Source organism: Leuresthes tenuis, unplaced genomic scaffold (genome assembly GCF_036924035.1).
Source record: "Leuresthes tenuis unplaced genomic scaffold, fLeuTen1.0.hap1 SCAF_5, whole genome shotgun sequence".
Classification (NCBI taxonomy): domain Eukaryota; kingdom Metazoa; phylum Chordata; class Actinopteri; order Atheriniformes; family Atherinopsidae; genus Leuresthes; species Leuresthes tenuis.
In genome coordinates this window covers 87,129-114,167 of record NW_027325359.1, presented here as the reverse complement: position 1 = coordinate 114,167, position 27,039 = coordinate 87,129, and the positions used below count along the sequence as shown (strand labels likewise).

Here is a 27,039-nt window from a genome sequence, read left to right as displayed (position 1 = left end):
AACACAGATTTATTCACACTTTTAGGCTCTATTTACTTTAAAATGTTAAATATAAATGAGTTTTCTAACAGAAACATGGGTTTATATACTTCATCGGGACATTTCTGGGATATATGGGACCAAAATGGGTCTAAAACGCTGTAAAAAGTGAAGATAAATAAAGTTATCCTGATAATTTACCGTCTTTCACTATATGGTTTATCTTTTTTTGTTTTATAAAAATGGAAAATATCTAAGAAGGGCTGAATTTATAGTTCCATGAAATGAATTAACCCTTTTATCTCCTTCTGCTTCAGGCACTTTATGTCATTATTTTTATCCTTTTACCATTGAGTGACATCATCACCTTTACTTTAAACACAAATACGAATAATTTCCATTTTACTAGAGTTTTTAAATGTTTAAATTAAATATGGAACAATCTAATTAGCATATTCTGCACACTTATTTTCTCCCATCAGACAATAATTCTGTGGTCATCTCATTTCTTGCAGTTCAGGCACATATTTATCCCAAAAAGCTGGTTCTAAGAAGCTTTCTAACTTATACAATTATTCTGTATTATAATTATACTGACTGTATTATACAGTTTTTACAGAAGTGTAACTGATTATTTAACCTGATCAAGCCTCTTTAAGAGAGTTTCTCAGTTTTATTTTCCTGGTTAAATTAAATGTTTCTGGTTTTCTATATTTGAATCTCTAATTTCATCACTATTAATATTAAAGATATCAGTTAAATGAAGCATAAACTTACATGAATCCCTTCTTCCCACAGGAGATGTGGGTCTTCTTTATGCTAGCCACGAGTTTTAATGGTAGGGCGCGATCATGAAACCGTAGACAGCACTCTGAAGCTGTGCCAAACGAGACTCCTTTAGCTGAAAGGTTGGAGAGAAGAAGTTAAAATGCGGGTATAAGTTTTTCAGAAGAAGTAAATAAGTAAATAAGAGATGACTCACGCATGGCGCTGCAGCAGCAGGCAGCGAGCAGCAGCAGCCCCAGACTGAAGCAGAGAGTCTTCATGGTCCTTCGGTTGGTAACGAGATGATGAGGACAGCTGATCGCTTCTGATCGATCCGGCTTGATGGTGACAGCCTTTCATCCAACTTATAAATCCTGTCCATAGCGGAACTACAGCTCTGTCAACTTTTCCACACTTTAAAATAAATCAGTTAATAAATCAGAAACCCCCGACACCTCCCCAGCTTTTTACTGTCACCACAGTCTGCTGTGATGAAGGAAGTCAGCTTTCACACCTCTGATCTTATCTGCATCTCAGGCCACGATTAGTCTGGGTCACATTCTGCATTTATACACCTTTAACAGTTAAATATTATAGGGTGGATGGATGGATGGATGGATAGATAGATAGATAGATAGATGGATGGATGGATAGATAGATGGATAGATGGATGGATGTATGGATGGATGGATGGATAGATAGATGGATGGATAGATAGATAGATGGATGGATGGATGGATGGATGGATGGATGGATAGATGGATGGATGGATGGATGATAGATAGATAGATAGATAGATAGATAGATAGATAGATAGATAGATAGATAGATAGATAGATAGATAGATAGATAGATAGATAGATAGATAGATAGATGGATAGATAGATAGATAGATAGATAGATGGATAGATAGATGGATGGATGGATGATAGATAGATAGATAGATAGATAGATAGATAGATAGATGGATGGATGGATGGATGGATGGATGGATGGATAGATGGATAGATAGATAGATAGATGGATGGATGGATAGATAGATGGATGGATGGATAGATAGATAGATAGATAGATAGATAGATAGATAGATAGATAGATAGATAGATAGATAGATAGATAGATAGATAGATAGATAGATGTACTGTAGTTACAGATAATTTATGGACAGACATAATCTACTTCTTTGATTTAATAATAAAGGAATTATTTTACAGAACATTAAACTATCCTTTATATAACTCAGTCTTTTAGCCACAGTGACTTTTTCAGGGTACTTTTGTGAAAAGAAATCGAAAACATCTTTGCTTTTTTTTCTTAAAGGTAATAAACATCATGCTCCTCACTTTTGAAAGTACACTTCAAAAGTCACTTTGAAAGTATTGCTTGTTGGTAACTGGAAAGGTTCTGCATGCAGAAAGCACACAAATAGAAAAAGGAAATACTCAGAAGTATATTTGCTCTTCTAAACATAGAAATGATTTCATGGGGGGCTTCCTCTGTGGTAAATTAGCTGCTGTATCATCGTGACTCAGTCCTCCTGTGTGTGGTGATGACATCTTGCTTAGATCTTATCAAAATGAAGTAAGCTGCGTCTGTGACCTATTTAAAACACATTTTAAACATTTCCCCAGTCATCAGCTGTGGCTGATTTGCATATTTCTGCAAACAACACCATAACCTTCTGGTATTTCAGCAGCATCTGGGTGAAAAGTGTGAATATACGGTAGCCTGCCTACACATCAGCATGTTTAGTGTGTGTTACGCTTCATTAGTCGGTTTCATACAACAGTGGAAATCCTAAAAAGCTTTTTTCAGCACAAATTATGACTTTCTATCTCATAATTATGACTTTAAATCTCATAATTATGACTTTAAATTTCATAATTATGACTTTGAAAGTCGAAATTATGACTTTTTATTTCATAATTATGACTTTGAAAGTCGAAATTATGACTTTAAATCTCATAATTATGACTTTGAAAGTCGAAATTATGACTTTAAATCTCATAATTATGACTTTGAAAGTTGAAATTATGGCTTTCTATCTCATAATTATGACTTTGAAAGTCAAAATTATGACTTTAAATCTCATAATTATGACTTTGAAAGTCGAAATTATGACTTTTTATCTCATAATTATGACTTTAAATCTCATAATTATGACTTTGAAAGTCGAAATTATGACTTTAAATCTCATAATTATGACTTTAAATTTCATAATTATGACTTTGAAAGTCGAAATTATGACTTTCTATCTCATAATTATGACTTTAAATCTCATAATTATGACTTTGAAAGTCGAAATTATTACTCGGAAAAGGGCTTCCATAGAAAGCTTCCATTTGGGGGATGTCCTAAACTAACAAGTAATAAAGAAACTTCTTGAATCGATCCATAATGCATGTAACGGCAGTTATATTTATGCTTCGCCTCTAGATGCAGCTCTGATTTTATGGCCATAGAGAAGGTCCGTATAACACGTTTGTTTTGAGTGTTTTGATGTATATATTTAATATTTTTAGCAATGTTTAAAGGATATAGTTAATAACTTTTGGTGTTAGGTAAAAGTTAAAACTTTAGTTTAAGGTGATGGTGACGTCACTTCCGGTTTTAAAAGGCGGTTAACCGGAAGCATTGATATGGATCCAATTAAGAAAGCAATCACCGAAGACCATAAGCGGTTTCAGGTTTACCGGTTTGTCCACTTGAAGGCCAAAGTGGTATGTAAGTTTGTGTTTGTAAATTATATATTTTATTTTAGTTGTAATATTTGTACATCATTTGTGTTTTATCAGTTCTACGGTGGACTTGTGCTGAAGACCACAGTAAAAATCAGTGAAAATAACACAAGTCTCTGTGAATTTTTTTAAATAAAAAAATGATTGTGAATTTTACTGCTATGGTTTTGGTTTCAAGTCAGATTACTAAAGGTGACCCTCAAGAATCAGTATCACACCTGCATTCCTACCTCGTTTATTTCAGTATTATTTAGCACAAAATCATGAGAAACACGATGTCAGGACACTTCGATGTGATGTCGGTGTGTCAGGGAGAGACACCAAACCATTTCCATCCAGGCCAACACCAGAGGAGACAACTGGGAGGGAAAAGGAGCTGTGGGCAGCTCCTCCTCTGCAGGTAAAGATTTATTTCCTGACACTGTAAGAAAGTTTTTAGTTTTAATAAAGCACAGATGCTGTAAAGCCTAAATGTAGACCGTAGAATACTGTGAAATTCACAAATTCCTTAATTCTTAATTCTCTTAATCTGCCAAATTCAACACAAGAACAGTTTAATGTCCTGGAATCTCAGTTTTCACCAGATGGATTCTTCCAGCTTTCAGCCACATGTCAAACAATAAAGGATAATAAAATGATCCTTTAATAAAACAATAAAATTCAGCAGGAGAGCAGAATTGTACAAACATATAATATGCATACAAAGAAAGATTAATACATAAAAGCATGCGTACACGCCTACATCTATGAATCCATAGAAAGATAAATATATAGAGGTTGGTTTTAGAATGACTGTTAAAGTTTATTATTCATCTATTTCTAATCTGTGATAACATTATAGCGGTGCTGCTGTTGATCTCTGCCCCCTGGAGGCCAAAAATGAATAAATAATTGATCAAATAAAAACTACAGTTTTACTGAGTATCAAAACTCTGAAACCAGATTAAAAAAGTGTCGTGTTTTCATGTGAATTTAGAAATAATCCCAAATCCTTATCATTTAGATACCTTTACAACCTTTACAAATACTCAGAAGAGTTCTGTGTCGCATCAACAGTCAAACTAAAGGAGATGGTACCAGTGAATATTTGAACTTCTTAGTAGAAAAGATCGGGTTTCTGTAACATCCAACCAGCGGTGGAAATTACCCAGTTATTGTTGAATTAATCTGCAGTTTGACACCTGAACCAGCTCCATCCTGCCCAAACAATACATTTTTCACCCCAGATCATCACATGTACCCCTGATCAGGAGCCCTTCGCTTTGGTTTTCAGCACACAGGGCGTCTCTTTATCATCATTCCTCAACTCCATCTACAACTAAGTAACAAGGAGGTCAGAGACAGAACCAGACACTGGATTCAAGGTTAAGGCCCAGCTGTGGGAGCGCCATTTCTCCACTTTCTGCTTTAATATAACTGAGTTGCTCGAGTACAACAACCCTATTCCAAAAGTGTTTGGTCACTGAAAAATGTAAATAATGCAGAATGCAATGATTCTGTCAGCTCTCACAGAGGCTCTTAGGTTTTTGTACCTTGTCTTGTCACTTCCTGTTTTATTTTGAAATTAACAACTCCTCTGGTTTCAGATAACTTTCCCTTCCTCCCGTGTGTCTCATTGTCTTCCCTGATTCCCAAAGTGTTTCCACCTGTTCCCCTCGGTCCCTCAGGTGTATTTAGTCTGCGTCTCGTTGCCAGTGTGTTGAATTGTCTCTCGAGCTTTCGTCCTCCAGCCTCCAAGTGATCCAAAGATCTTATTTATTAATGATTTCCTCCTTGAGAGTGATTTTTTTGTTGTAAGTTTTTCCATAGATTCCAAGTGAAGTTTTCTTTGTCTTGTCGTTTATTCAGTAGTATCTCCGGTAGAGGAGTGTCTTTGATCTATAATTATAACTTTCATAGCAGCTCCATTAGAAGGAGCCTCTTTTGTTTATTGGTTTTGTTAAATTTCTATAGAGCCTCCGACGGTTCGGATAAATTTAGTTGTAAGATTTATAAAACCTTTTGTTTTTTCCTCCTAGCATGGAGAGAGTTTTCTTTTGCTAAGTTTTATAGCCTCACTCTCCTCCCCATAGGTATCGAGAGGAGTGAGTTAGGAGTTTATCATCAAGTGACTCTCATTATATAAATAAAATCTGGTTATTGATTCTACCCTGGATCTGCATCCAGTGCTTCACGGATCGTGACAGATTCTCATCTCATAAACAAATATTCTGTTCACAATCAAATAAAAGGAGATAAACATCTCAAATGTTGAGTGGGAAACATTTCATGAGAATTATCAGCTCATCTTGAATTTATTGTCAACAAAGAAGGGACAAGAAAAGGCTGGAAGAGTGAGTGAGTTAGAGTGAGTTAGCTGTTTGCACATCAGTTATATGCTCAGAATAAAGATGAGCAGAGGTTCACTTTTATTTGTGCTTCCCCAGCTTTCCTAAATCAAGAAACTCTTTTTTTGATGATTCATGATCCTATAATCAACCTGCTATTCTCCTACAGATGTTCACCTCCAGTCCCACCCTGTATGTTTTTATACATATAAATATGTATATATTTGTATATTTGTACCATTTACCAGTTCCCTCTTGTCTCTTTTGAACTTTTGAACTCGTAGCTACAGCAACAGTTTCACACATGAGCCAACAACATTTAACGTGTTAATTACAGAATAAACCCTCGTTGCAGCATGTAATGAGCAATGAAATGTAGGATTAATCTGGAGCTGTTTAATTTGTGTTGACCAGTCTGGAATCTGCAGAAGACCCTGATGAATATACACTTTTCTCTAATAATGCTGAGCATGCAGTTATGTTTCTACACAGAACTCTCTTCACTCCATTCAGCCTGTGAAGGACCTTAGATTACGTCAGCATTATCCGGTGTCTGATCCTCGATGCTGCCGACGGCTTTCCTCAAAGCGTGGGTCAAATTATAGATGCTCTGGGCCCACTGAGAAGTCTGACTGTAGCAGACCTGTCTTCCCCTGGTAGTTCGGACTCTGTGAACACAATTTAAATCAGTTTATTCACTCTGCTGGACGATAACTGCCTATTCAATCAATCCTCCGCATGCTTTGCTTTGAAGTTATTAATTATCTGGTGTTAACAGTTCAAAAGTCACTCCATTAGTTCAAATTATGTCCATTTGCTGCTTCTTCTTTGTCATCAGCCCCCCGGCCTGCAGCAGGTGCATCTTTTGTTCTGTTTTTAAATCAGGTTCTTTGTGTGGACTTCTCTGAATTATTCATTTTTGGTGCATGTTAAATTTAATCTGGGTACATTTCTAACTCTATAAGAGCCTGAATGACAGCTTCTTTCAGCTGTGGTTATTCAGTAAATAACAGTTTGATTTGCAGTTTATTGTCTTTTGTTGATTATTTCTATAATTATTATCATCAAATACATGAGTCACCAGTCAAAAAGTGTTGAAGACATCCATCTTATTTTCATTATTTTATTCATATCTGGCTTTTTGAGTCTTTTGAATGAAGATAGGAGTGAAAATATTCAATAGAGACACCACAGGTAAAAGGAAAAACTGATGATTTACATTAAAAATATTGTGTTTTAATGTCCCTACATTTATTAAACCTTTGCAGCTCATATTAATATCTAAATTGTTCTGTTTTGATCAGTTTCTTTATGCCTCAGCCTGACATACTCACATGAAGCCCGGCTCTGGGCAGGAGCTGTGGGTCTCGGTTACGTCGGTCACAAACCTGAACGGTATCGGGTGAGAAAGAAACTTAAAGCAGCAGGATTCAGAAGCTGTGATGGACAGTTGCTCTGCAGCTGTTAGGGGAGTAAAAAGAGGAAGTTAATGTCAACATATCAGTGAGGAGAGTGAACAGAAAGGAGATGACTCACGCATGGCGTCGCAGCAGCAAACGGCGAGCAGCAGCAGCCCGAAGCAGAGAGTCTTCATGATGTCTTCGCCACTGGATGAGGAGGAGGAGGAAGTTCTTCCTGCTGTGGCTGTTATTTCTGTCCCAGATAAATCCTGCCCACCAGTGATGGGATGTCAGCTTTCCACCCTGGAAATTAACCATTTCAGGACTAGAAATCCTGTGGGAGGGGTCTTCTTCATGGACTCATATACTCTTATAACTAAAGTACAAAGCATACACAAATAATAATAATAATATATTTTAGTTACACATTCGCATTATTACTCTTATACTCATTAAATTTGTGTCTTAGTCACAATCTTCCTCTTAAACATTTAATAGTAGAATGAAAGTGATGTGGATTTTCTCACCTCACTACAAAATAAGCATTTCCCAAAATATCAAACTATTCCTTTCATAAATCACTCTTACAGCCAATATAAACGATCCCTCTTTTCGACTACAGTATGGAGTTAATTCAATGTAAACCTCTGATTAGTTTAAAAGGTAATAAAGAGGAACTAAATACTACGTTGCATTAATTAATTAATTAACTTTGATCTGTTAAAAGTTCAGTTTCCAGTCTGCAAGTTGGTGCATGAGAGGTTGAGTACTTTATTGGCTTTATTATTTATTATTTATTAGCTATCTAACACAGAGAATTAAAAAAATAATACAAATACTGATTATTAATGGGAAAAAAGTTATATATTAGTCCTCTTTCAAACAGGAACAAAAGAAAACAACACAGTTCATCACTTTTGAAGTGATTTTCATCAAATAAAGCTCTTAATCATATAACCGTATGTTACATTTTCATATATATAATCATATTTATGTACATTTGTATGTGTGAGTTGTATAAGCTTAATGTTTCATAAGCAGTAGAAGTCTGTTTGACCACTGCTGGGAAATGGTTAAATCAGGATTCTTATGAGTTAGTGGGACAGGGAAAAATATGCAGAAAGTTGGCAAAAACAACTGAACGAGAGGTTGGGGAATTTAAGCATCAGGAAAATGTTTCTGTGTTTCCATCTGTTTCTCATTCAGAGCACAGACAATGAAATCCTGATAAAATGCTATGAAAGTTCAGTAAAATATTCTTCCCTCCGCTGGATTATGAACACTCGTGTTATGCCTCTTAAACAGCTGTCTTCAGCCTGTAGTTTAACTTTATTTTGTCCAAAGTGAAAGTTACTGTGTCGCCAGGTGAAAATGGAGCACAGATCTACTCTCCTGTTGTGGATATGTTGTAGAGCAGCAGCTGTGGAAATGCATGAACTGTTTGTGTCTGGGGTCTTCAGGGAGAAAGTCAAGAAAAAAACAAGCTTCAGAGTAAATCAAGTAAGCACATGAACAAAAAAACTAAAAAAGATTAAACTAATGCGGGTTTACTGTACATGGATTATCCTGTATGTTATTGCAGTGAACTGCGAAGGAGTCCTAGTTGTTGTTTTTCCCTAAAACATGAGGAGGTGGAAGCGAAAATAACGGCACCTGTCTTTGGTCAGCAGGTGGCGCTGTGGAATATTTCCGTCCGTGTTTCCAACCGGTAACACTTCCGGGTTCTAATGTTTACAACAGGGATCGGCGTTGCAGCCAGAATTTGACCAAACTGACCAATGAAACTCGTCACAGATGTTAAAAACACATTTTTTTCTGTGTGCTAAAATTTGTACACACTCACGGTAAGCTCTGCTGGACTATTGCACAGATTTTAACGTAAATGTTCAGTATTTTCACTCACTGTTTAGCAAACGTAGCAATCTCACTTAAGCTAACCGGCTAACAAGCTAGCGACAATTTGTTGTAGTCAACACTGGAAAATTTCAATCTGCCATAATGTGAAACTGCCCCTTCCGTTTATGTGTGTTTCTTTATAGAAATTTGAAGGATAATGAGGGGAATTCTAGTCTTTTATAAGCATAAACTGGGCAAGGTTTTTGAATGTAACGCATTCTATTTTTTATTATGTATAAGTTCGTGTTTGTTTATGGGGCTCATAAGTGATCAGTTTTGTATAAGTAGTTTTGAAATAATTCCAAGAAATATTCATAATCAATTAGAACGTCATTGAAAACATTTTAAAGTTTCAGCTCTGTACCACAGAATGTCTCTAGATTCTTTTAATCTTTTGGTGATATTATTATCTCCTGTAGATGAAGGAATATTATTGTGAAACTGCTCCACAGTTTGTAGATTTGTAGATTAGTAATAGTTATTAATTAATATTAATACTATTAGTTATTAATATTAATAGTATTTTGTACCCATTCGTGTTACTTATCTATTGATTTTTAACCTAATTAGCTTTAATATTTTCCTCTGGTCTTCCTTTATGGTACCCATTACCTTTGCTGCTCTTATTCTAACTTTTTTCAGATATTTTACTCACATCAAATGCAAGATGAGCTCATCATTTTTTATTAAATTGTAACGTTGAACATTTTGTTTTTTTAATGTTTTATTGTGAATAAAACAGCAGTCTATGAGATTTGAAAAGTTTTGCATTCTGTGTTTATTTACGCTTTACAAGGCGTCTCAACCTTTTTGGCATCAAACTTTTGATTAGCTAACTCTCAGAAGAAGAATTGCTTAAAGGTCAAACTCAGTGACCTGTGTTGCTATTCTTTATTTTATTCTGATTATTTTTTACAGGCAGCAGGGCTCTATATCCAAGACCGCCTGCTTACAGTCCAACCGAACAATAAACCATGAAAAAGAAAAGCAGACGTCCAAGGACAATGGACACTTCACAGCAGGCCGGCACGCTGCAGCCTGAGGACACCAGTGAGGAGAAGCGGCTGTCTGGGAACAGAGGGAGAAGCCGGAAGACTGCAACAACAGACGGTTTCTGTCACGACAGCACAGGAACGGACAAGGCTGTAAACTCGGAGCTCAGCGCTATGGTAGCAGATGACACACAAAAACCTCCTCAATGCAAATCCAGATCTTCAGGTGAGAGTCTTTCTGGAAATTTAGTTTACAGCATTTTGGGAATGGCCAATGAAGCTCTTGGCTGCTGTTTTTGTATTGATATCAGAAGTTTGTGAGCATATCTGTATCGTTTTCTGAAGATTTTTCTGTTGAGCTGGATTAAAAATCTCCACAGGAAGCCCAAAGCAAAACGTCCAGAACATCTGGAAAATTTCAGGACAATAATACAATAATAATGTGAAAATGTAAACTGTGTTATTACAGTGAGGCAGAAAAGTTTCCAGGGACCAAAAAATTATACGAAATATCACATTAATAATTCAACAGATTGCCTAAGAATTCTTACTATAAAGGCGTTAAAATATAAAAGTCAAAGCTGATGTCGGACAAAAAAAACAAACAGAAATTGGACTAAAAAAAGGCAACAAAAGAAATTCTAATCATCAGATTTGCTGCATTTTAAAGTGAATTGGTTTTATATTGAATATTGGTTGAAATTCCAAATGAATTGTTTAGTCATTTTGGTAAATATCTCAAATTGTTTGGGACTGGGCTGCAGGGTGCTGTGGTGCTCAGCACCGCCGCCTCACAGCAGAGGGTTGCAGGTTTAACTCCCGGCTGGTTCTGTCTGTGTGAGGCTGGGTTCTCTCCGGTTCTCCGGCTTCTTCCCACCGTCCAAAAACAGCATGTCAGGTTAGGTTAGGTTAACTCTAAATCCCAAGGAGTGAGTGGTTGTGTGTCTCCTTTGTCTCTGTGTGGCCCTGGGATGGCGACCTGTCCAGGTGACCCCGCCTCTCGCCCAGTGACCGCTGGGATAGGCTCCACCTCCCATGGATGGATGTTTGGGACCGCTGGATAAAAATGCAACTCAATGTCCAAATTTATTATCCACTGATATCTTTCCCACTTTGGATGAAATGGTATTAAAACTGTAACTTAAAGGTTTATGGAGGATTTGAATTAGTTCCCGACTGATACTTTCAAAGACTGATTGATTTATTATTGGAGCTGTTGTCCCAGATAAAATGTTGTTGTTATTTTGGATAAAGTGAGACTTAAAATGACTGAACTTAACACTTTTATGCCTGCAGTGTTTCTTTTCTCACTCAATGTGTAATTCACTTATTTTTTTGTTCACAAGCAACAAAAATCTTGTTTTGTGAGATTTTCTGTTTCCACTTTCAGCTCGAGTTGTTTTTATTGTCGTAACACCAGAAAACAGCGAAAGTCATCTTTTTTTATTACTTTTAGCATAAAAATAAGTTGTATTTAGTTTCTTTAGATTTGTTTTCCAAGGATTCAGGTATCAAATAAAAGTATCTGTGTAGCTGAAGGGCCCCCAGAGGCTGAAGTAAAGGTTAAACTTAGCTGAAGGGCCCCCAGAGGCTGAAGTAAAGGTTAAACTTAGCTGAAGGGCCCCCAGAGGCTGAAGTAAAGGTTAAACTTAGCTGAAGGGCCCCCAGAGGCTGAAGTAAAGGTTAAACTTAGCTGAAGGGCCCCCAGAGGCTGAAGTAAAGGTTAAACTTAGCTGAAGGGCCCCCAGAGGCTGAAGTAAAGGTTAAACTTAGCTGAAGGGCCCCCAGAGGCTGAAGTAAAGGTTAAACTTAGCTGAAGGGCCCCCAGAGGCTGAAGTAAAGGTTAAACTTAGCTGAAGAGCCCCCAGAGGCTGAAGTAAAGGTTAAACTTAGCTGAAGGGCCCCCAGAGGCTGAAGTAAAGGTTAAACTTAGCTGAAGGGCCCCCAGAGGCTGAAGTAAAGGTTAAACTTAGCTGAAGGGCCCCCAGAGGCTGAAGTAAAGGTTAAACTTAGCTGAAGGGCCCCCAGAGGCTGAAGTAAAGGTTAAACTTAGCTGAAGGGCCCCCAGAGGCTGAAGTAAAGGTTAAACTTAGCTGAAGGGCCCCCAGAGGCTGAAGTAAAGGTTAAACTTAGCTGAAGGGCCCCCAGAGGCTGAAGTAAAGGTTAAACTTAGCTGAAGGGCCCCCAGAGGCTGAAGTAAAGGTGAAACTTAGCTGAAGGGCCCCCAGAGGCTGAAGTAAAGGTTAAACTTAGCTGAAGGGCCCCCAGAGGCTGAAGTAAAGGTTAAACTTAGCTGAAGGGCCCCCAGAGGCTGAAGTAAAGGTTAAACTTAGCTGAAGGGCCCCCAGAGGCTGAAGTAAAGGTTAAACTTAGCTGAAGGGCCCCCAGAGGCTGAAGTAAAGGTTAAACTTAGCTGAAGGGCCCCCAGAGGCTGAAGTAAAGGTTAAACTTAGCTGAAGGGCCCCCAGAGGCTGAAGTAAAGGTTAAACTTAGCTGAAGGGCCCCCAGAGGCTGAAGTAAAGGTTAAACTTAGCTGAAGGGCCCCCAGAGGCTGAAGTAAAGGTTAAACTTAGCTGAAGGGCCCCCAGAGGCTGAAGTAAAGGTTAAACTTAGCTGAAGGGCCCCCAGAGGCTGAAGTAAAGGTTAAACTTAGCTGAAGGGCCCCCAGAGGCTGAAGTAAAGGTTAAACTTAGCTGAAGGGCCCCCAGAGGCTGAAGTAAAGGTTAAACTTAGCTGAAGGGCCCCCAGAGGCTGAAGTAAAGGTTAAACTTAGCTGAAGGGCCCCCAGAGGCTGAAGTAAAGGTTAAACTTAGCTGAAGGGCCCCCAGAGGCTGAAGTAAAGGTGAAACTTAGCTGAAGGGCCCCCAGAGGCTGAAGTAAAGGTTAAACTTAGCTGAAGGGCCCCCAGAGGCTGAAGGTGAAACTCAGGCTGTCGTGTCTCCCAGCAGGTAGACTGTCCACTGCCGTCTGTCGGCTCTGTCATGGGAAGTTTTCTCCACGCAGCCTGCGGCACGCCTTTAACAGATGGCCTCAGGATTCCCTGGAGGCTGTTGACGAGTCGGACGCTGCGACCCAGTCGCCTCTTTTATTTCACACAGACTTTCAGCGCTTGGTCGGCGTCCAGCTGGAGCGCGACCCGCGGCTTTCTGAGTTCATCTGTAAGAAATGCCACGCCAAGTTCTACAAATGCCACAGCATCCTGATCAGGTTTCTGCAGAGAGTCAACCTCCCTCCTGTCGGGAAGGAGAACCTCAAAAGCCGGTGAGTCAAGTCCTCTGAAAAGTCAGCTTCAGCTGAAGAAAGTGTGGAGCCATCAGCAACTCTTTGTTTCTCTTTCAGGAAGAATGCAAAGTGTCCAGAGTCCCCAGTAAACCACAGCTCCAGAGGTAACTAAACTGGTTTCTTCTTGGTTTTCATCCACAGACGTTAACTGCCTGATTACTCTGACTGTTTTTTTCTGTTTTACTTTAACTCCACCAGCTTTTACCTCAGACCCAAAGTGCCTCCACCGCCTGGTGTCTTGGGCACATCACCATGGGGAGGCCTGCCATTCCTGCCCCGACCTGCAGGAGGTGCTGGAGGGCCAGTGCTGGGGCTCAGTGAAGGCTGTGTGGAGCTGTGTGGACGGTCACAGATACATCATGGACACTCGGTACACCGCCTCTTCCACCCCAGGAGGGAGAGGGTTGAGTAGTGGCAACGGTGATGGAGCTCTGTCAGAGGAGGAGGAGGAACAGGAGGAGGAGGAGCAGCTGAGTGGGAATGGAAGGAGCTCAGCAGGAAGCACTCTGGTTCAGAGCGGTCTGCCAGCAGCACAGACCCAGAACTCTGCGCTGGAGTACTGGACCGGCAGCAGTGAAGGTGAACGTTTCCTCCTTAGGTCCTCAGTGAGCCTCATGGCCTGCAGAACATGTTATAACACATTCAGAACAGTTAGTCACGCTACATTTAACTGGACCGCTGTATATCAGAGCTCCAAAAGGTGGAAATTTGTAGCATCTTCAAAGCAACTCATTTCAGTCCAGTTGAACTTTTGTTCAAAGTGACTCTAACCCACATCTTTTGATCAGACTAACATGTTTACATGTGTTTTACGGGTCTGGTTCAGGTCAAATGTCTCGATTCCAGACATTTTGTAGCATATTCATTTATTAAAAGCATCTGAACGTTACCAAAAACAACAGGCAGTAAATAAAAATAAACCACTATTAACATCTGATCCATCTGAATAGTTTAACTGGGATTTGAGGTGTAGATGTTATTTTTAAAGTGCTACTGACAGTTAAAATAGGTTTACAGGTTTATCTCAGATGAGATTCAACTTCAGGGTTCGTTGCTTCAAGTTTATCTTAGGAAATAGAAAATAATGGTTATTTATTTACGGACTCTGTGGTCGGATAGCGACTGACATGCAGGGAGGATGCAGCCAGACTGTGAACAGTTCTTCTCTGCCAGCACAAATATACAGACCATGAACAGTTCTGGGTGCTTAACATTTAGTTTATCCCCTCCTTTCTCAGATTTTACAGGTCAGGAGGAGGCGCTGTCTCCAGCTCCGACCCGCCCTGAGGACAGAACAGCTGACAGCGACCTTTCTGACAGGTTAGTCTCACTGTTGCTGCTCTTTAATGCTGAAGAGATTCAGGTCCGTTACGCCAGTAGAGCTGTAATGATATTGGATTTAGTCTTTCTTTGGTCTGAGAACGATGCCTCTGAGCTGGTTTAAAGCGAGACTGATGATCAACTGTAACTGTGTATGTTCAGGGTCGCCTCTGAGGATGAGTTTGAGGGGAGCAGAAAAGGAGGCCTGTCAGAAGAAGAGCTCTTTGAGCCGTACTCAGACAAGAGGTGGGCAGAAAGGTTTCCTCCAGAGAGGGATGTGCTGGTGAAATACAGGAATCATAAGTCATGAGTCATGAAGCTTAATTTACTCCTTTTCATCAGGATGCTTTGGATTATTCTGAAAAGCAACACTTCAATAAGGAGGTTTTCAGGCCTAAAAAGAGGTGTTTGGAGACATGCCTGCTTTAAAATGAGCTCAAACCACTCGGGGGCAGCAGGTCATTAACCTTTGAACTCTTGTCAAATGCACACTTTTTTTTATTATTATTGTTTTTTCACCAGTTTTTCTTGTCAGATGTTCTGGCATCATGACATCACTTGTTTTTTTTTTTGATAGTTTCTTATTTAACTTTCTGGTCCTAAAGCCCATCTCTGGGCTTTAAAACCGCCTCAGTGCAGACCTGCTCGTCACTTCGTCTGTAGGGTGCAGAGACCTCAGGACCTCGGCTCCTGCAGCGGTTACAGTCCGCCTGCCTGCTTCACTGTTTGTTTTAACACCTGCATTCATATCCTTGAATGTGCAGAAACGTCAGAGCACAGAGCAGGAGTGATGCAATAGTCTGCGATATAAATGCCTCCTTAAGTAAGTAGGTTTTCAGGCCTAAAAAGAGGTGCTCATATCCTTGAATGTGCAGAGGAAACAGAGCAGGAGTGATGTAATAATCTGCGATAACTGCCGGGCGATTAAATGCCTCCTTTGCAGTTTTACTCCTTTAGCAGCAGGAATGACTGTAGAATGGCTGCTAAGTCCCTGTCCTGAGCCTCTCCTCTTCCCCTCAGAGCTCGCAGGGTGAACGTCTCCAACAAGAGAAGACCAAGCCCAAAGTGCCCCGACGAGCCCAAAGTCAGGAAGAAACCTGGACCCAAACCAGGCTGGAAGAACAAGTTCAAGCCTAAAGGGTGAGTGCTGTGTGCTAAATCTGAGTAATGCTGTTTAACAAAGATGAACTAACCGCTGCTGCGTCTGGTTTCTTTAGAGAGGAGCTTCCCAACATCTACAAGTGTCCGTATCAGGGCTGCACAGCAGTCTACAGAGCTCCTGATGGTTTGAAGGTCAGCATTTACCCTTTCACTGCTATTAAAAGCCACTTCTTCTCAATCATAACCTTTGACCTTCTGCTCACTTTGGCTCTAAAGCTGCCGGATATCCTTTAAATGGACCCTGTTAAATAGCGTGATTTACTTTACTGTGACCATAACAAACCTTGCTTTGTGGTATCCATAATGTTGTTTTAATTAGCATTATTTAAATAATCTTTAATTCATGAATTAATTGATCTATTTATACTCACCCCTTCTACTCCTCCTTAACTACGGTCTCTTTTCAGTCCTGTAACCTTCTTTATTGCTCAGTTCTTATCTTGTTCTGTGTTGTTAAAGTGTGATCTGTTGCCCCTCAGTCTGTGTAAATGACAGGTTTTCTTCTTCTTCTTCTTCTTCTTCTTCTTCTTCTCTCCAGAAGCACATCAAAGAGCATCACGAGGAGGTGAGGGAGCGGCCCTGCCCTCATCCTGGCTGCAACAAGGTGTTCATGATCGACCGCTACCTGCAGCGACACGTGAAGCTCATCCACACCGGTGAGTTCTGCACAGGGTAGTTGGGCTGTCCTCATGTCCTCTGGGTTATTTTCACTAAGTATGACCGTGGGGATTTTCAGACAGTTCAGTTCATTTATGGTGTGTTTATAAGCTGAATTCCTTCCATATTAGATGAAGGATCGCCTGCTGACACAAACTATGCTGTTTATATTTTCTAAAGTATCCTTTCTTCTGAAAACTGACCTCTCTGAATGTCTAATGTTGATCAGGAGTGTCTCGTTGCAGAAGCGGTTCAGCAGCAGCAGCAGCTTAAAAACACTATTAAACACGTCCTTAATCAGGGTTTTACAAAATTCAGAATTTAATTCAAGTCAAGGAAAGAATTTGAATTTGAATTCATTGTAATTCAGAGAAATTCCTTCTTCTCACTTATCAGTGAGAATCTGATACTTTTAACTTAAATTTTCTTTTCTTTTCTAACATTAAGCAAACATTCTCTTAATATTGAATAATTAGAAATAATATAATTAGAAAACAATGTTTTGGTAAATGCAACGATCATTTATTAAGGTTCTTTACAGAGTAAAGTTGTAGCATCTAATGGCCAACAGCTGCCCAAATGTTTTATTGAGGTCTGAATATCCTGCAACACCAAACATCCTCTCAGCAGCTGCAGAGGATGCAGGTTTCACCAGATATTTACATGCAAGCACAGCTCGGTTTGGGCTTTCTTTCCAGAACAATAAAGGATCCTCAGCCACACATGGTTGAGCTAAACTGGGAGCTCATGAGTTATTCCAGCGGGTGACTTTAGCACCTCTGTAATAAAGTGTTGTGCACATATAGTTTATTTGTATAAACTATATGTGCACAATTAAATGAAGTAAATTAAATTAAATTAATAATATCTGTGTGAAATTCATTTTGTAATCATTATTATGCAGTATATGCTGTAAAGATTCATTGTTAAATACACCGTATTTCATGGAATTTCAATTCTACTTCCTGTAATCTCAAATCAAATTCAAATTCAAGAACTGAATGGAAATTTAGGGATTATTCTCAATTCAATTCTGAATTTTATACAACCCTGTCCTTAATATAACAATTATCACTTCCTCTCTTTAATGGTGTAAAATACTGAGATCTTTGACTTCTCATCATGTTTAACTGTTGTTTTATCTGATAAAAGAACAGATTCTTTACTTCTTTTTTAGACATTTTCTCCATTTAATCTTACTGAAATGGTTTTGTAAAGTGAGTTTCTCCTGAATTTGGATGCATGTTCAGCAGACATCACCATCTGTTAAAAGAAAAGTAAAAACATTAGTAGATGTTTAAGTTTATGTCTCTGCTTCCAGAGGAGAGGAACTACATTTGTGACCAGTGTGGCCAAACCTTCAAACAGAGGAAGCACCTGTCGGTTCACCAGATGAGGCATTCAGGGGCTAAACCACTCCAGTAAGTCCCGATGACTCATTTATTAAATTACTGCTGTTATTTATCTGTAATATAACGTTATAAACACAGGTTTATGAGCTCAGATGAGGCATTCAGGGGCTAAACCACTCCAGTAAGTCCTGATGACTCATTTATTAAATTACTGCAGTTATTTATCTGTAATATAACATTATAAACACAGGTTTATGAGCTCCTTTACAGGTTTTTGCTGCTCTGTCGTTATTATCATGATGCTAGTAATTTAAATCGATACATTTCCTTTTTAATTACACATAAATGACCGTTATAATAAGATCAAAGCGTTAATGTGAGCGGTTTATCTCTGGCCCTCAGATGCGAGGTGTGTGGATTCCAGTGCCGCCAGCGGGCGTCTCTAAAGTATCACATGACCAAACACAAGGCCGAGGCCGACCTGGAGTTTGAGTGCCTGATGTGCAGGAAACGCTTTGAAAAGGCCCACAACCTGAACGTGCACATGTCCATGGTCCACCCGCTGACTCAGGCCGAGACCCAGAGGGGCAGCAGCCAGCAGCAGCCGCCGTACGCCGACCTGCACACCATCACACTGACAGGGGAGGTGCTCCAGCAGGACCAGGACAGATGACGGCAGGGAGTCTGCTGCAGGATCCGGTCTCTCTCTGTGGGCTGGAGCCAGTCTGTTGTTGGATGTTCTCCATCATATTATCAGTTCTTTGAAGTTACCACAAACCAACTGTCATTCCAAGATCTAATTTACTGTCTCAGTTCAGGCTTCAGCAGACGCTCACAAACTCTGCAGTGCAACACGATGAAGGCCTCAGGAACCTTAGAAAGAACCTGAGAGGTGCGTCATCACCACACTGTGACCTGAGGGGGGTCTAAGGTCTAAGGCCAAAGGTCTAAGGTCTAAGGAAGGCATCAGGAACCTTAGAAAGAACCTGAGAGGTGCGTCATCACCACACTGTGACCTGAGGGGGGTCTAAGGTCTAAGGCCAAAGGTCTAAGGCCAAAGGTCTAAGGTCTAAGGAAGGCATCAGGAACCGTAGAAAGAACCTGAGAGGTGTGTCATTACCACACTGTGACCTGAGGGGGGCCTAAGGCCAAAGGTCTAAGGCCAAAGGTCTAAGGCCTAAGGTCCAAGGCCAAAGGTCTAAGGCCTCAGGAAGGCATCAGGAACCTTAGAAAGAACCTGAGAGGTGCGTCATCACCACACTGTGACCTGAGGGGGGCCTAAGGCCAAAGGTCTAAGGCCAAAGGTCTAAGGCCAAAGGCCTCAGGAAGGCATCAGGAACCTTAGAAAGAACCTGAGAGGTGTGTCATTACCACACTGTGACCTGAGGGGGGCCTAAGGTCTAAGGTCAAAGGTCTAAGGCCAAAGGTCTAAGGCCAAAGGCCTCAGGAAGGCATCAGGAACCGTAGAAAGAACCTGAGAGGTGTGTCATTACCACACTGTGACCTGAGGGGGGCCTAAGGCCAAAGGTCAAAGGCCTCAGGAAGGCATCAGGAACCTTAGAAAGAACCTGAGAGGTGTGTCATTACCACACTGTGACCTGAGGGGGGCCTAAGGTCTAAGGTCAAAGGTCTAAGGCCAAAGGTCTAAGGCCAAAGGCCTCAGGAAGGCATCAGGAACCTTAGAAAGAACCTGAGAGGTGTGTCATTACCACACTGTGACCTGAGGGGGGCCTAAGGCCAAAGGTCAAAGGCCTCAGGAAGGCATCAGGAACCTTAGAAAGAACCTGAGAGGTGTGTCATCACCACACTGCGACCTGAGGGAGGCCTAAGGTCTAAGGTCAAAGGTCTAAGGCCAAAGGTCTGAGGCCAAAGGCCTCAGGAAGGCATCAGGAACCGTAGAAAGAACCTGAGAGGTGTGTCATCAACACACTGTGACCTGAGGGGGGCCTAAGGTCTAAGGCCAAAGGTCTAAGGTCTAAGGCCAAAGGTCTAAGGCCAAAGGCCTCAGGAAGGCATCAGGAACCTTAGAAAGAACCTGAGAGGTGCGTCATCACCACACTGTGACCTGAGGGGGGCCTAAGGCCAAAGGTCTAAGGCCAAAGGTCTAAGGCCAAAGGTCTAAGGCCAAAGGCCTCAGGAAGGCATCAGGAACCGTAGAAAGAACCTGAGAGGTGTGTCATCAACACACTGTGACCTGAGGGGGGCCTAAGGTCTAAGGTCTAAGGTGAACCACAGTTAAACTGTATTCAGTGTCAGAAACCTGAGATTTTAAACTGGAAACCTTCAGATTTCATTAGATTTTTACACAAACAACACGTCAGCAGTTAGAAATACAGCAGGGGAGGAACTAGGGTTGGAACATTTGATCAGAACTATTTTTATTCATTAATATATTACCCAAAAGCTAGTGATATTGCTGCTGTTTATTAAAGAAAAAGAGAAGATCTGCTCCATCAGTGACACTGAAAATAGAAACAGCAACATTAAACCGGTCAAATGCTTTCTTTTCAGATCTGATATAAACAGCTCAACACTTTAATAAAACATCCACAACAAGAATACTTTCTGCTCGTTTAAAATAAATAAATCCAATTAGTTAATTCTGTCATTTCTAAGAACAAATGGTTCTTCTTGTTGTTCCAGCTTTTACTTCCCAAAGTTAGATTTAAAGACAGATCTTTCACTCTGAATATAGATGGTTCTAAAGTGAATTAAAGCTGAAACATACCAGTTGCCTCTTTCATGAAAAGCACTTGTGCTGCAGAGAGTTTCTGTTGATATCCAGGAAGATGCAGTCCAGTTTATTAAGTTATTACAGTTCTGACTCTTTTTTAGAGTCGTTTCCTCTGAACGGCTTCAGGTGTAAAAAGAAAAGTGTATTCTGTACAAAAAGAATTGTAAATAAAATGTAAACTTTTTTTTAACAAAGCAGAGCATCGGCCTCCTTTTTTTAAAGTCCGGGTGGTTAATATGTGGGTCGATGAGTCGGTGCTTTTTATTTCTGGGCTGCACTGTCAGAGTTAAAAAGCTCAGAGGAAATCCATCTCAGGGCTCAGACTGTGGAGGTCGATGTGTCCTGAGAGAGCGGCGGCCAACTCCGGGTCCAGGTCTGCACACCGGGCCTCCAGCTGGGGTCATGGAGGGGTGAAGACAGGAAGAGTGAAGACAGGAAAGAGTGAAGACAGGAAAGAGTGAAGACAGGAAAGAGTGAAGACAGGAAGAGTGAAGACAGGAAAGAGTGAAGACAGGAAGAGTGAAGACATGAAGAGTGAAGACAGACAGGAAGAGTGAAGACATGAAGAGTGAAGACAGACAGGAAGAGTGAAGACGTGGAAGAGTGAAGACAGACAGGAAGAGTGAAGACGTGGAAGAGTGAAGACAGGAAGAGTGAAGACAGGAAGAGTGAAGACAAGGAAGAGTGAAGACAGGAAGAGGTGAAGCCAAGGAAGAGTGAAGACATGAAGAGTGAAGACAGACAGGCAGAGTGAAGACAGACAGGAAGAGTGAAGACATGGAAGAGTGAAGACAGACAGGAAGAGTGAAGACAGGAAGAGTGAAGACAGACAGGCAGAGTGAAGACAGACAGGAAGAGTGAAGACATGGAAGAGTGAAGACAGGAAGAGTGAAGACAGACAGGCAGAGTGAAGACAGACAGGAAGAGTGAAGACAGGAAGAGTGAAGACAGACAGGCAGAGTGAAGACAGACAGGAAGAGTGAAGACGTGGAAGAGTGAAGACAGACAGGAAGAGTGAAGACATGAAGAGTGAAGACAGACAGGAAGAGTGAAGACAGGAAGAGTGAAGACAGGAAGAGTGAAGACATGAAGAGTGAAGACAGACAGGAAGAGTGAAGACGTGGAAGAGTGAAGACAGACAGGAAGAGTGAAGACAGGAAGAGTGAAGACAGGAAGAGGTGAAGCCAAGGAAGAGTGAAGACATGAAGAGTGAAGACAGACAGGAAGAGTGAAGACGTGGAAGAGTGAAGACAGACAGGCAGAGTGAAGACAGACAGGAAGAGTGAAGACATGGAAGAGTGAAGACAGACAGGAAGAGTGAAGACAGGAAGAGTGAAGACAGACAGGCAGAGTGAAGACATGGAAGAGTGAAGACAGGAAGAGTGAAGACAGACAGGCAGAGTGAAGACAGACAGGAAGAGTGAAGACAGACAGGCAGAGTGAAGACAGACAGGAAGAGTGAAGACAGACAGGCAGAGTGAAGACAGACAGGAAGAGTGAAGACGTGGAAGAGTGAAGACAGACAGGCAGAGTGAAGACAGACAGGAAGAGTGAAGACGTGGAAGAGTGAAGACAGACAGGCAGAGTGAAGACAGACAGGCAGAGTGAAGACAGACAGGAAGAGTGAAGACAGACAGGAAGAGTGAAGACAGGAAGAGTGAAGACAGACAGGCAGAGTGAAGACAGACAGGAAGAGTGAAGACAGACAGGAAGAGTGAAGACAGACAGGCAGAGTGAAGACAGACAGGCAGAGTGAAGACAGGAAGAGTGAAGACAGGAAGAGTGAAGACAGGCAGAGTGAAGACAGACAGGAAGAGTGAAGACAGACAGGCAGAGTGAAGACAGACAGGCAGAGTGAAGACAGACAGGAAGAGTGAAGACATGAAAGAGTGAAGACAGGAAGAGTGAAGACAGGAAGAGGTGAAGCCAAGGAAGAGTGAAGACAGGAAGAGTGAAGACAGGAAGAGTGAAGACAGGAAGAGTGAAGACAGGAAGAGTGAAGACAGGAAGAGTGAAGACATGAAGAGTGAAGACAGACATGAAGAGTGAAGACATGAAGAGTGAAGACAGACAGGAAGAGTGAAGACGTGGAAGAGTGAAGACAGACAGGAAGAGTGAAGACGTGGAAGAGTGAAGACAGGAAGAGTGAAGACAGGAAGAGTGAAGACAAGGAAGAGTGAAGACAGGAAGAGGTGAAGCCAAGGAAGAGTGAAGACATGAAGAGTGAAGACAGACAGGAAGAGTGAAGACGTGGAAGAGTGAAGACAGACAGGCAGAGTGAAGACAGACAGGAAGAGTGAAGACATGGAAGAGTGAAGACAGACAGGAAGAGTGAAGACAGACAGGAAGAGTGAAGACATGGAAGAGTGAAGACAGGAAGAGTGAAGACAGACAGGCAGAGTGAAGACAGACAGGAAGAGTGAAGACAGGAAGAGTGAAGACAGACAGGCAGAGTGAAGACAGACAGGAAGAGTGAAGACAGACAGGCAGAGTGAAGACAGACAGGAAGAGTGAAGACGTGGAAGAGTGAAGACAGACAGGAAGAGTGAAGACATGAAGAGTGAAGACAGACAGGAAGAGTGAAGACAGGAAGAGTGAAGACATGAAGAGTGAAGACAGACAGGAAGAGTGAAGACATGAAGAGTGAAGACAGACAGGAAGAGTGAAGACGTGGAAGAGTGAAGACAGACAGGAAGAGTGAAGACGTGGAAGAGTGAAGACAGGAAGAGTGAAGACAGGAAGAGGTGAAGCCAAGGAAGAGTGAAGACATGAAGAGTGAAGACAGACAGGAAGAGTGAAGACGTGGAAGAGTGAAGACAGACAGGCAGAGTGAAGACAGACAGGAAGAGTGAAGACATGGAAGAGTGAAGACAGACAGGAAGAGTGAAGACAGGAAGAGTGAAGACAGACAGGCAGAGTGAAGACAGACAGGAAGAGTGAAGACAGGAAGAGTGAAGACAGACAGGCAGAGTGAAGACAGACAGGAAGAGTGAAGACAGACAGGCAGAGTGAAGACAGACAGGAAGAGTGAAGACGTGGAAGAGTGAAGACAGACAGGCAGAGTGAAGACAGACAGGAAGAGTGAAGACGTGGAAGAGTGAAGACAGACAGGCAGAGTGAAGACAGACAGGCAGAGTGAAGACAGACAGGAAGAGTGAAGACAGACAGGAAGAGTGAAGACAGGAAGAGTGAAGACAGACAGGCAGAGTGAAGACAGACAGGAAGAGTGAAGACAGACAGGAAGAGTGAAGACAGACAGGCAGAGTGAAGACAGACAGGCAGAGTGAAGACAGGAAGAGTGAAGACAGGAAGAGTGAAGACAGGCAGAGTGAAGACAGACAGGAAGAGTGAAGACAGACAGGAAGAGTGAAGACAGACAGGCAGAGTGAAGACAGACAGGCAGAGTGAAGACAGACAGGAAGAGTGAAGACTGGAAGAGTGAAGACTGGAAGAGTGAAGACAGACAGGCAGAGTGAAGACAGACAGGCAGAGTGAAGACAGACAGGAAGAGTGAAGACAGACAGGAAGAGTGAAGACAGACAGGCAGAGTGAAGACAGACAGGCAGAGTGAAGACAGACAGGCAGAGTGAAGCCAGGAAGAGTGAAGACAGACAGGCAGAGTGAAGCCAGGAAGAGTGAAGACAGACAGGAAGAGTGAAGACAGACAGGAAGAGTGAAGACAGACAGGAAGAGTGAAGACAGACAGGAAGAGTGAAGACAGACAGGAAGAGTGAAGACAGGAAGAGTGAAGACAGGAAGAGTGAAGACAGGAAGAGTGAAGACAGGAAGAGTGAAGACAGACAGGAAGAGTGAAGCCAGGAAGAGTGAAGCCAGACAGGAAGAGTGAAGACAGACAGGAAGAGTGAAGACAGACAGGAAGAGTGAAGACAGGAAGAGTGAAGACAGACAGGAAGAGTGAAGACAGACAGGAAGAGTGAAGACAGGAAGAGTGAAGACAGGAAGAGTGAAGACAGGAAGAGGTGAAGCCAAGGAAGAGTGAAGACATGAAGAGTGAAGACAGACAGGAAGAGTGAAGACAGGAAGAGTGAAGACATGAAGAGTGAAGACAGGAAGAGGTGAAGCCAAGGAAGAGTGAAGACATGAAGAGTGAAGACAGACAGGAAGAGTGAAGACGTGGAAGAGTGAAGACATGAAGAGTGAAGACAGACAGGAAGAGTGAAGACAGACAGGCAGAGTGAAGACAGACAGGAAGAGTGAAGACATGGAAGAGTGAAGACAGACAGGAAGAGTGAAGACAGGAAGAGTGAAGACAGACAGGCAGAGTGAAGACAGACAGGAAGAGTGAAGACATGGAAGAGTGAAGACAGGAAGAGTGAAGACAGGAAGAGTGAAGACAGGAAGAGTGAAGACAGACAGGCAGAGTGAAGACAGACAGGAAGAGTGAAGACAGGAAGAGTGAAGACAGACAGGCAGAGTGAAGACAGACAGGAAGAGTGAAGACAGACAGGCAGAGTGAAGACAGACAGGAAGAGTGAAGACAGACAGGCAGAGTGAAGACAGACAGGCAGAGTGAAGACAGACAGGAAGAGTGAAGACAGGAAGAGTGAAGACAGACAGGCAGAGTGAAGACAGACAGGCAGAGTGAAGACAGACAGGCAGAGTGAAGACAGACAGGAAGAGTGAAGACAGACAGGAAGAGTGAAGACAGACAGGCAGAGTGAAGACAGACAGGAAGAGTGAAGACAGACAGGAAGAGTGAAGACAGACAGGCAGAGTGAAGACAGACAGGCAGAGTGAAGACAGACAGGCAGAGTGAAGACAGGAAGAGTGAAGACAGGCAGAGTGAAGACAGACAGGCAGAGTGAAGACAGACAGGAAGAGTGAAGACAGACAGGAAGAGTGAAGACAGACAGGCAGAGTGAAGACAGACAGGCAGAGTGAAGACAGACAGGAAGAGTGAAGACTGGAAGAGTGAAGACTGGAAGAGTGAAGACAGACTGGAAGAGTGAAGACAGACAGGCAGAGTGAAGACAGACAGGCAGAGTGAAGACAGACAGGAAGAGTGAAGACAGACAGGAAGAGTGAAGACAGACAGGCAGAGTGAAGACAGGCAGAGTGAAGACAGACAGGCAGAGTGAAGACAGACAGGAAGAGTGAAGACAGACAGGAAGAGTGAAGACAGACAGGAAGAGTGAAGACAGGAAGAGTGAAGACAGGAAGAGTGAAGACTGGAAGAGTGAAGACAGACAGGAAGAGTGAAGACAGACAGGAAGAGTGAAGACAGACAGGAAGAGTGAAGACAGGAAGAGTGAAGACAGACAGGAAGAGTGAAGACAGACAGGAAGAGTGAAGACAGGAAGAGTGAAGACAGGAAGAGTGAAGACAGGAAGAGTGAAGACAGGAAGAGTGAAGACAGACAGGAAGAGTGAAGACAGACAGGAAGAGTGAAGACAGACAGGAAGAGTGAAGACAGGAAGAGTGAAGACAGACAGGAAGAGTGAAGACAGACAGGAAGAGTGAAGACAGGAAGAGTGAAGACAGGAAGAGTGAAGACAGGAAGAGTGAAGACAGACAGGAAGAGTGAAGACAGACAGGAAGAGTGAAGACAGGAAGAGTGAAGACGTGGAAGAGTGAAGACAGACAGGAAGAGTGAAGACAGGAAGAGTGGAAGAGTGAAGACAGGAAGAGTGAAGACAGGAAGAGTGAAGACAGTGAGAGGTGAGCACACAGGAGAAGATAAAGCATAAGTTCATGTGGGCCGTTTACCTGTCTGAACTGGCTGGAGGTGAGTGCAGATGGAGACATCTGGGAGATCAGATTTAGAAGAAACTGTTTGGTGCGACTCAGGATCTGGGAGGGCTCCAGCTGGCAAAACAGATGAATATAGTGTTGTTTTCATCAGTCTTTATAGGCAGAAACAGGCAGAACACAGTGTTTGCTTTGGTTTCATTAGAGGCAGAAACAGGCAGAACACAGTGTTTGCTTTGGTTTCATTAGAGGCAGAAACAGGCAGAACACAGTGTTTGCTTTGGTTTCATTAGAGGCAGAAACAGGCAGAACACAGTGTTTGCTTTGGTTTCATTAGAGGCAGAAACAGGCAGAACACAGTGTTTGCTTTGGTTTCATTAGAGGCAGAAACAGGCAGAACACAGTGTTTGCTTTGGTTTCATTAGAGGCAGAAACAGGCAGAACACAGTGTTTGCTTTGGTTTCATTAGAGGCAGAAACAGGCAGAACACAGTGTTTGCTTTGGTTTCATTAGAGGCAGAAACAGGCAGAACACAGTGTTTGCTTTGGTTTCATTAGAGGCAGAAACAGGCAGAACACAGTGTTTGCTTTGGTTTCATTAGAGGCAGAAACAGGCAGAACACAGTGTTTGCTTTGGTTTCATTAGAGGCAGAAACAGGCAGAACACAGTGTTTGCTTTGGTTTCATTAGAGGCAGAAACAGGCAGAACACAGTGTTTGCTTTGGTTT

General features: G+C 41.9%; 3 protein-coding genes across 6 annotated transcripts in view; 1 reads left to right on the top strand and 2 right to left on the bottom strand.

Moving 5' to 3' along the window:
* Positions 1-4,516: 4,516 nt before the first annotated feature.
* LOC140306549 (C-C motif chemokine 3-like) lies at positions 4,517-7,425 on the bottom strand. The gene is made up of 3 exons (XM_072385153.1): positions 7,346-7,425; positions 7,144-7,270; positions 4,517-6,477 (listed from the first exon to the last, which is right to left on the bottom strand). The coding sequence occupies exons 1-3, from the start codon at positions 7,401-7,403 to the stop codon at positions 6,336-6,338; spliced, it is 327 nt and encodes a 108-aa protein (XP_072241254.1). The 5' UTR covers positions 7,404-7,425; the 3' UTR covers positions 4,517-6,335.
* A 1,517-nt stretch (positions 7,426-8,942) lies between these two features.
* znf276 (zinc finger protein 276) lies at positions 8,943-20,773 on the top strand. 4 transcript variants are annotated; one of them, XM_072385359.1, is made up of 14 exons: positions 8,943-9,053; positions 10,024-10,323; positions 13,043-13,358; positions 13,437-13,483; positions 13,578-13,958; positions 14,618-14,699; positions 14,862-14,945; positions 15,720-15,839; positions 15,917-15,992; positions 16,399-16,516; positions 17,839-17,938; positions 18,272-18,936; positions 19,017-19,706; positions 20,094-20,772. In XM_072385359.1, exons 2-12 carry the CDS (start codon positions 10,080-10,082, stop codon positions 18,540-18,542), a joined length of 1,839 nt encoding a protein of 612 aa, XP_072241460.1. In that variant the 5' UTR covers positions 8,943-9,053; positions 10,024-10,079; the 3' UTR covers positions 18,543-18,936; positions 19,017-19,706; positions 20,094-20,772. The 4 variants fall into 4 exon arrangements, with proteins under 4 accessions (XP_072241460.1, XP_072241461.1, XP_072241459.1 ...); XM_072385360.1 differs by having other exon boundaries at positions 13,046-13,358; positions 18,272-19,706; XM_072385358.1 differs by having other exon boundaries at positions 18,272-19,706.
* The window catches only part of LOC140306770 (Fanconi anemia group A protein), a 53,079-nt gene continuing 46,252 nt past the window's right edge, over positions 20,213-27,039 (bottom strand). The window contains exons 41-42 of the mRNA XM_072385362.1: positions 26,331-26,429; positions 20,213-20,997 (exon numbers count right to left, since the gene is read on the bottom strand). Coding sequence (XP_072241463.1) covers positions 20,899-20,997; positions 26,331-26,429 — 198 coding nt within the window. The 3' untranslated portion in view covers positions 20,213-20,898. The remainder of the gene's footprint in view (positions 20,998-26,330; positions 26,430-27,039) is intronic.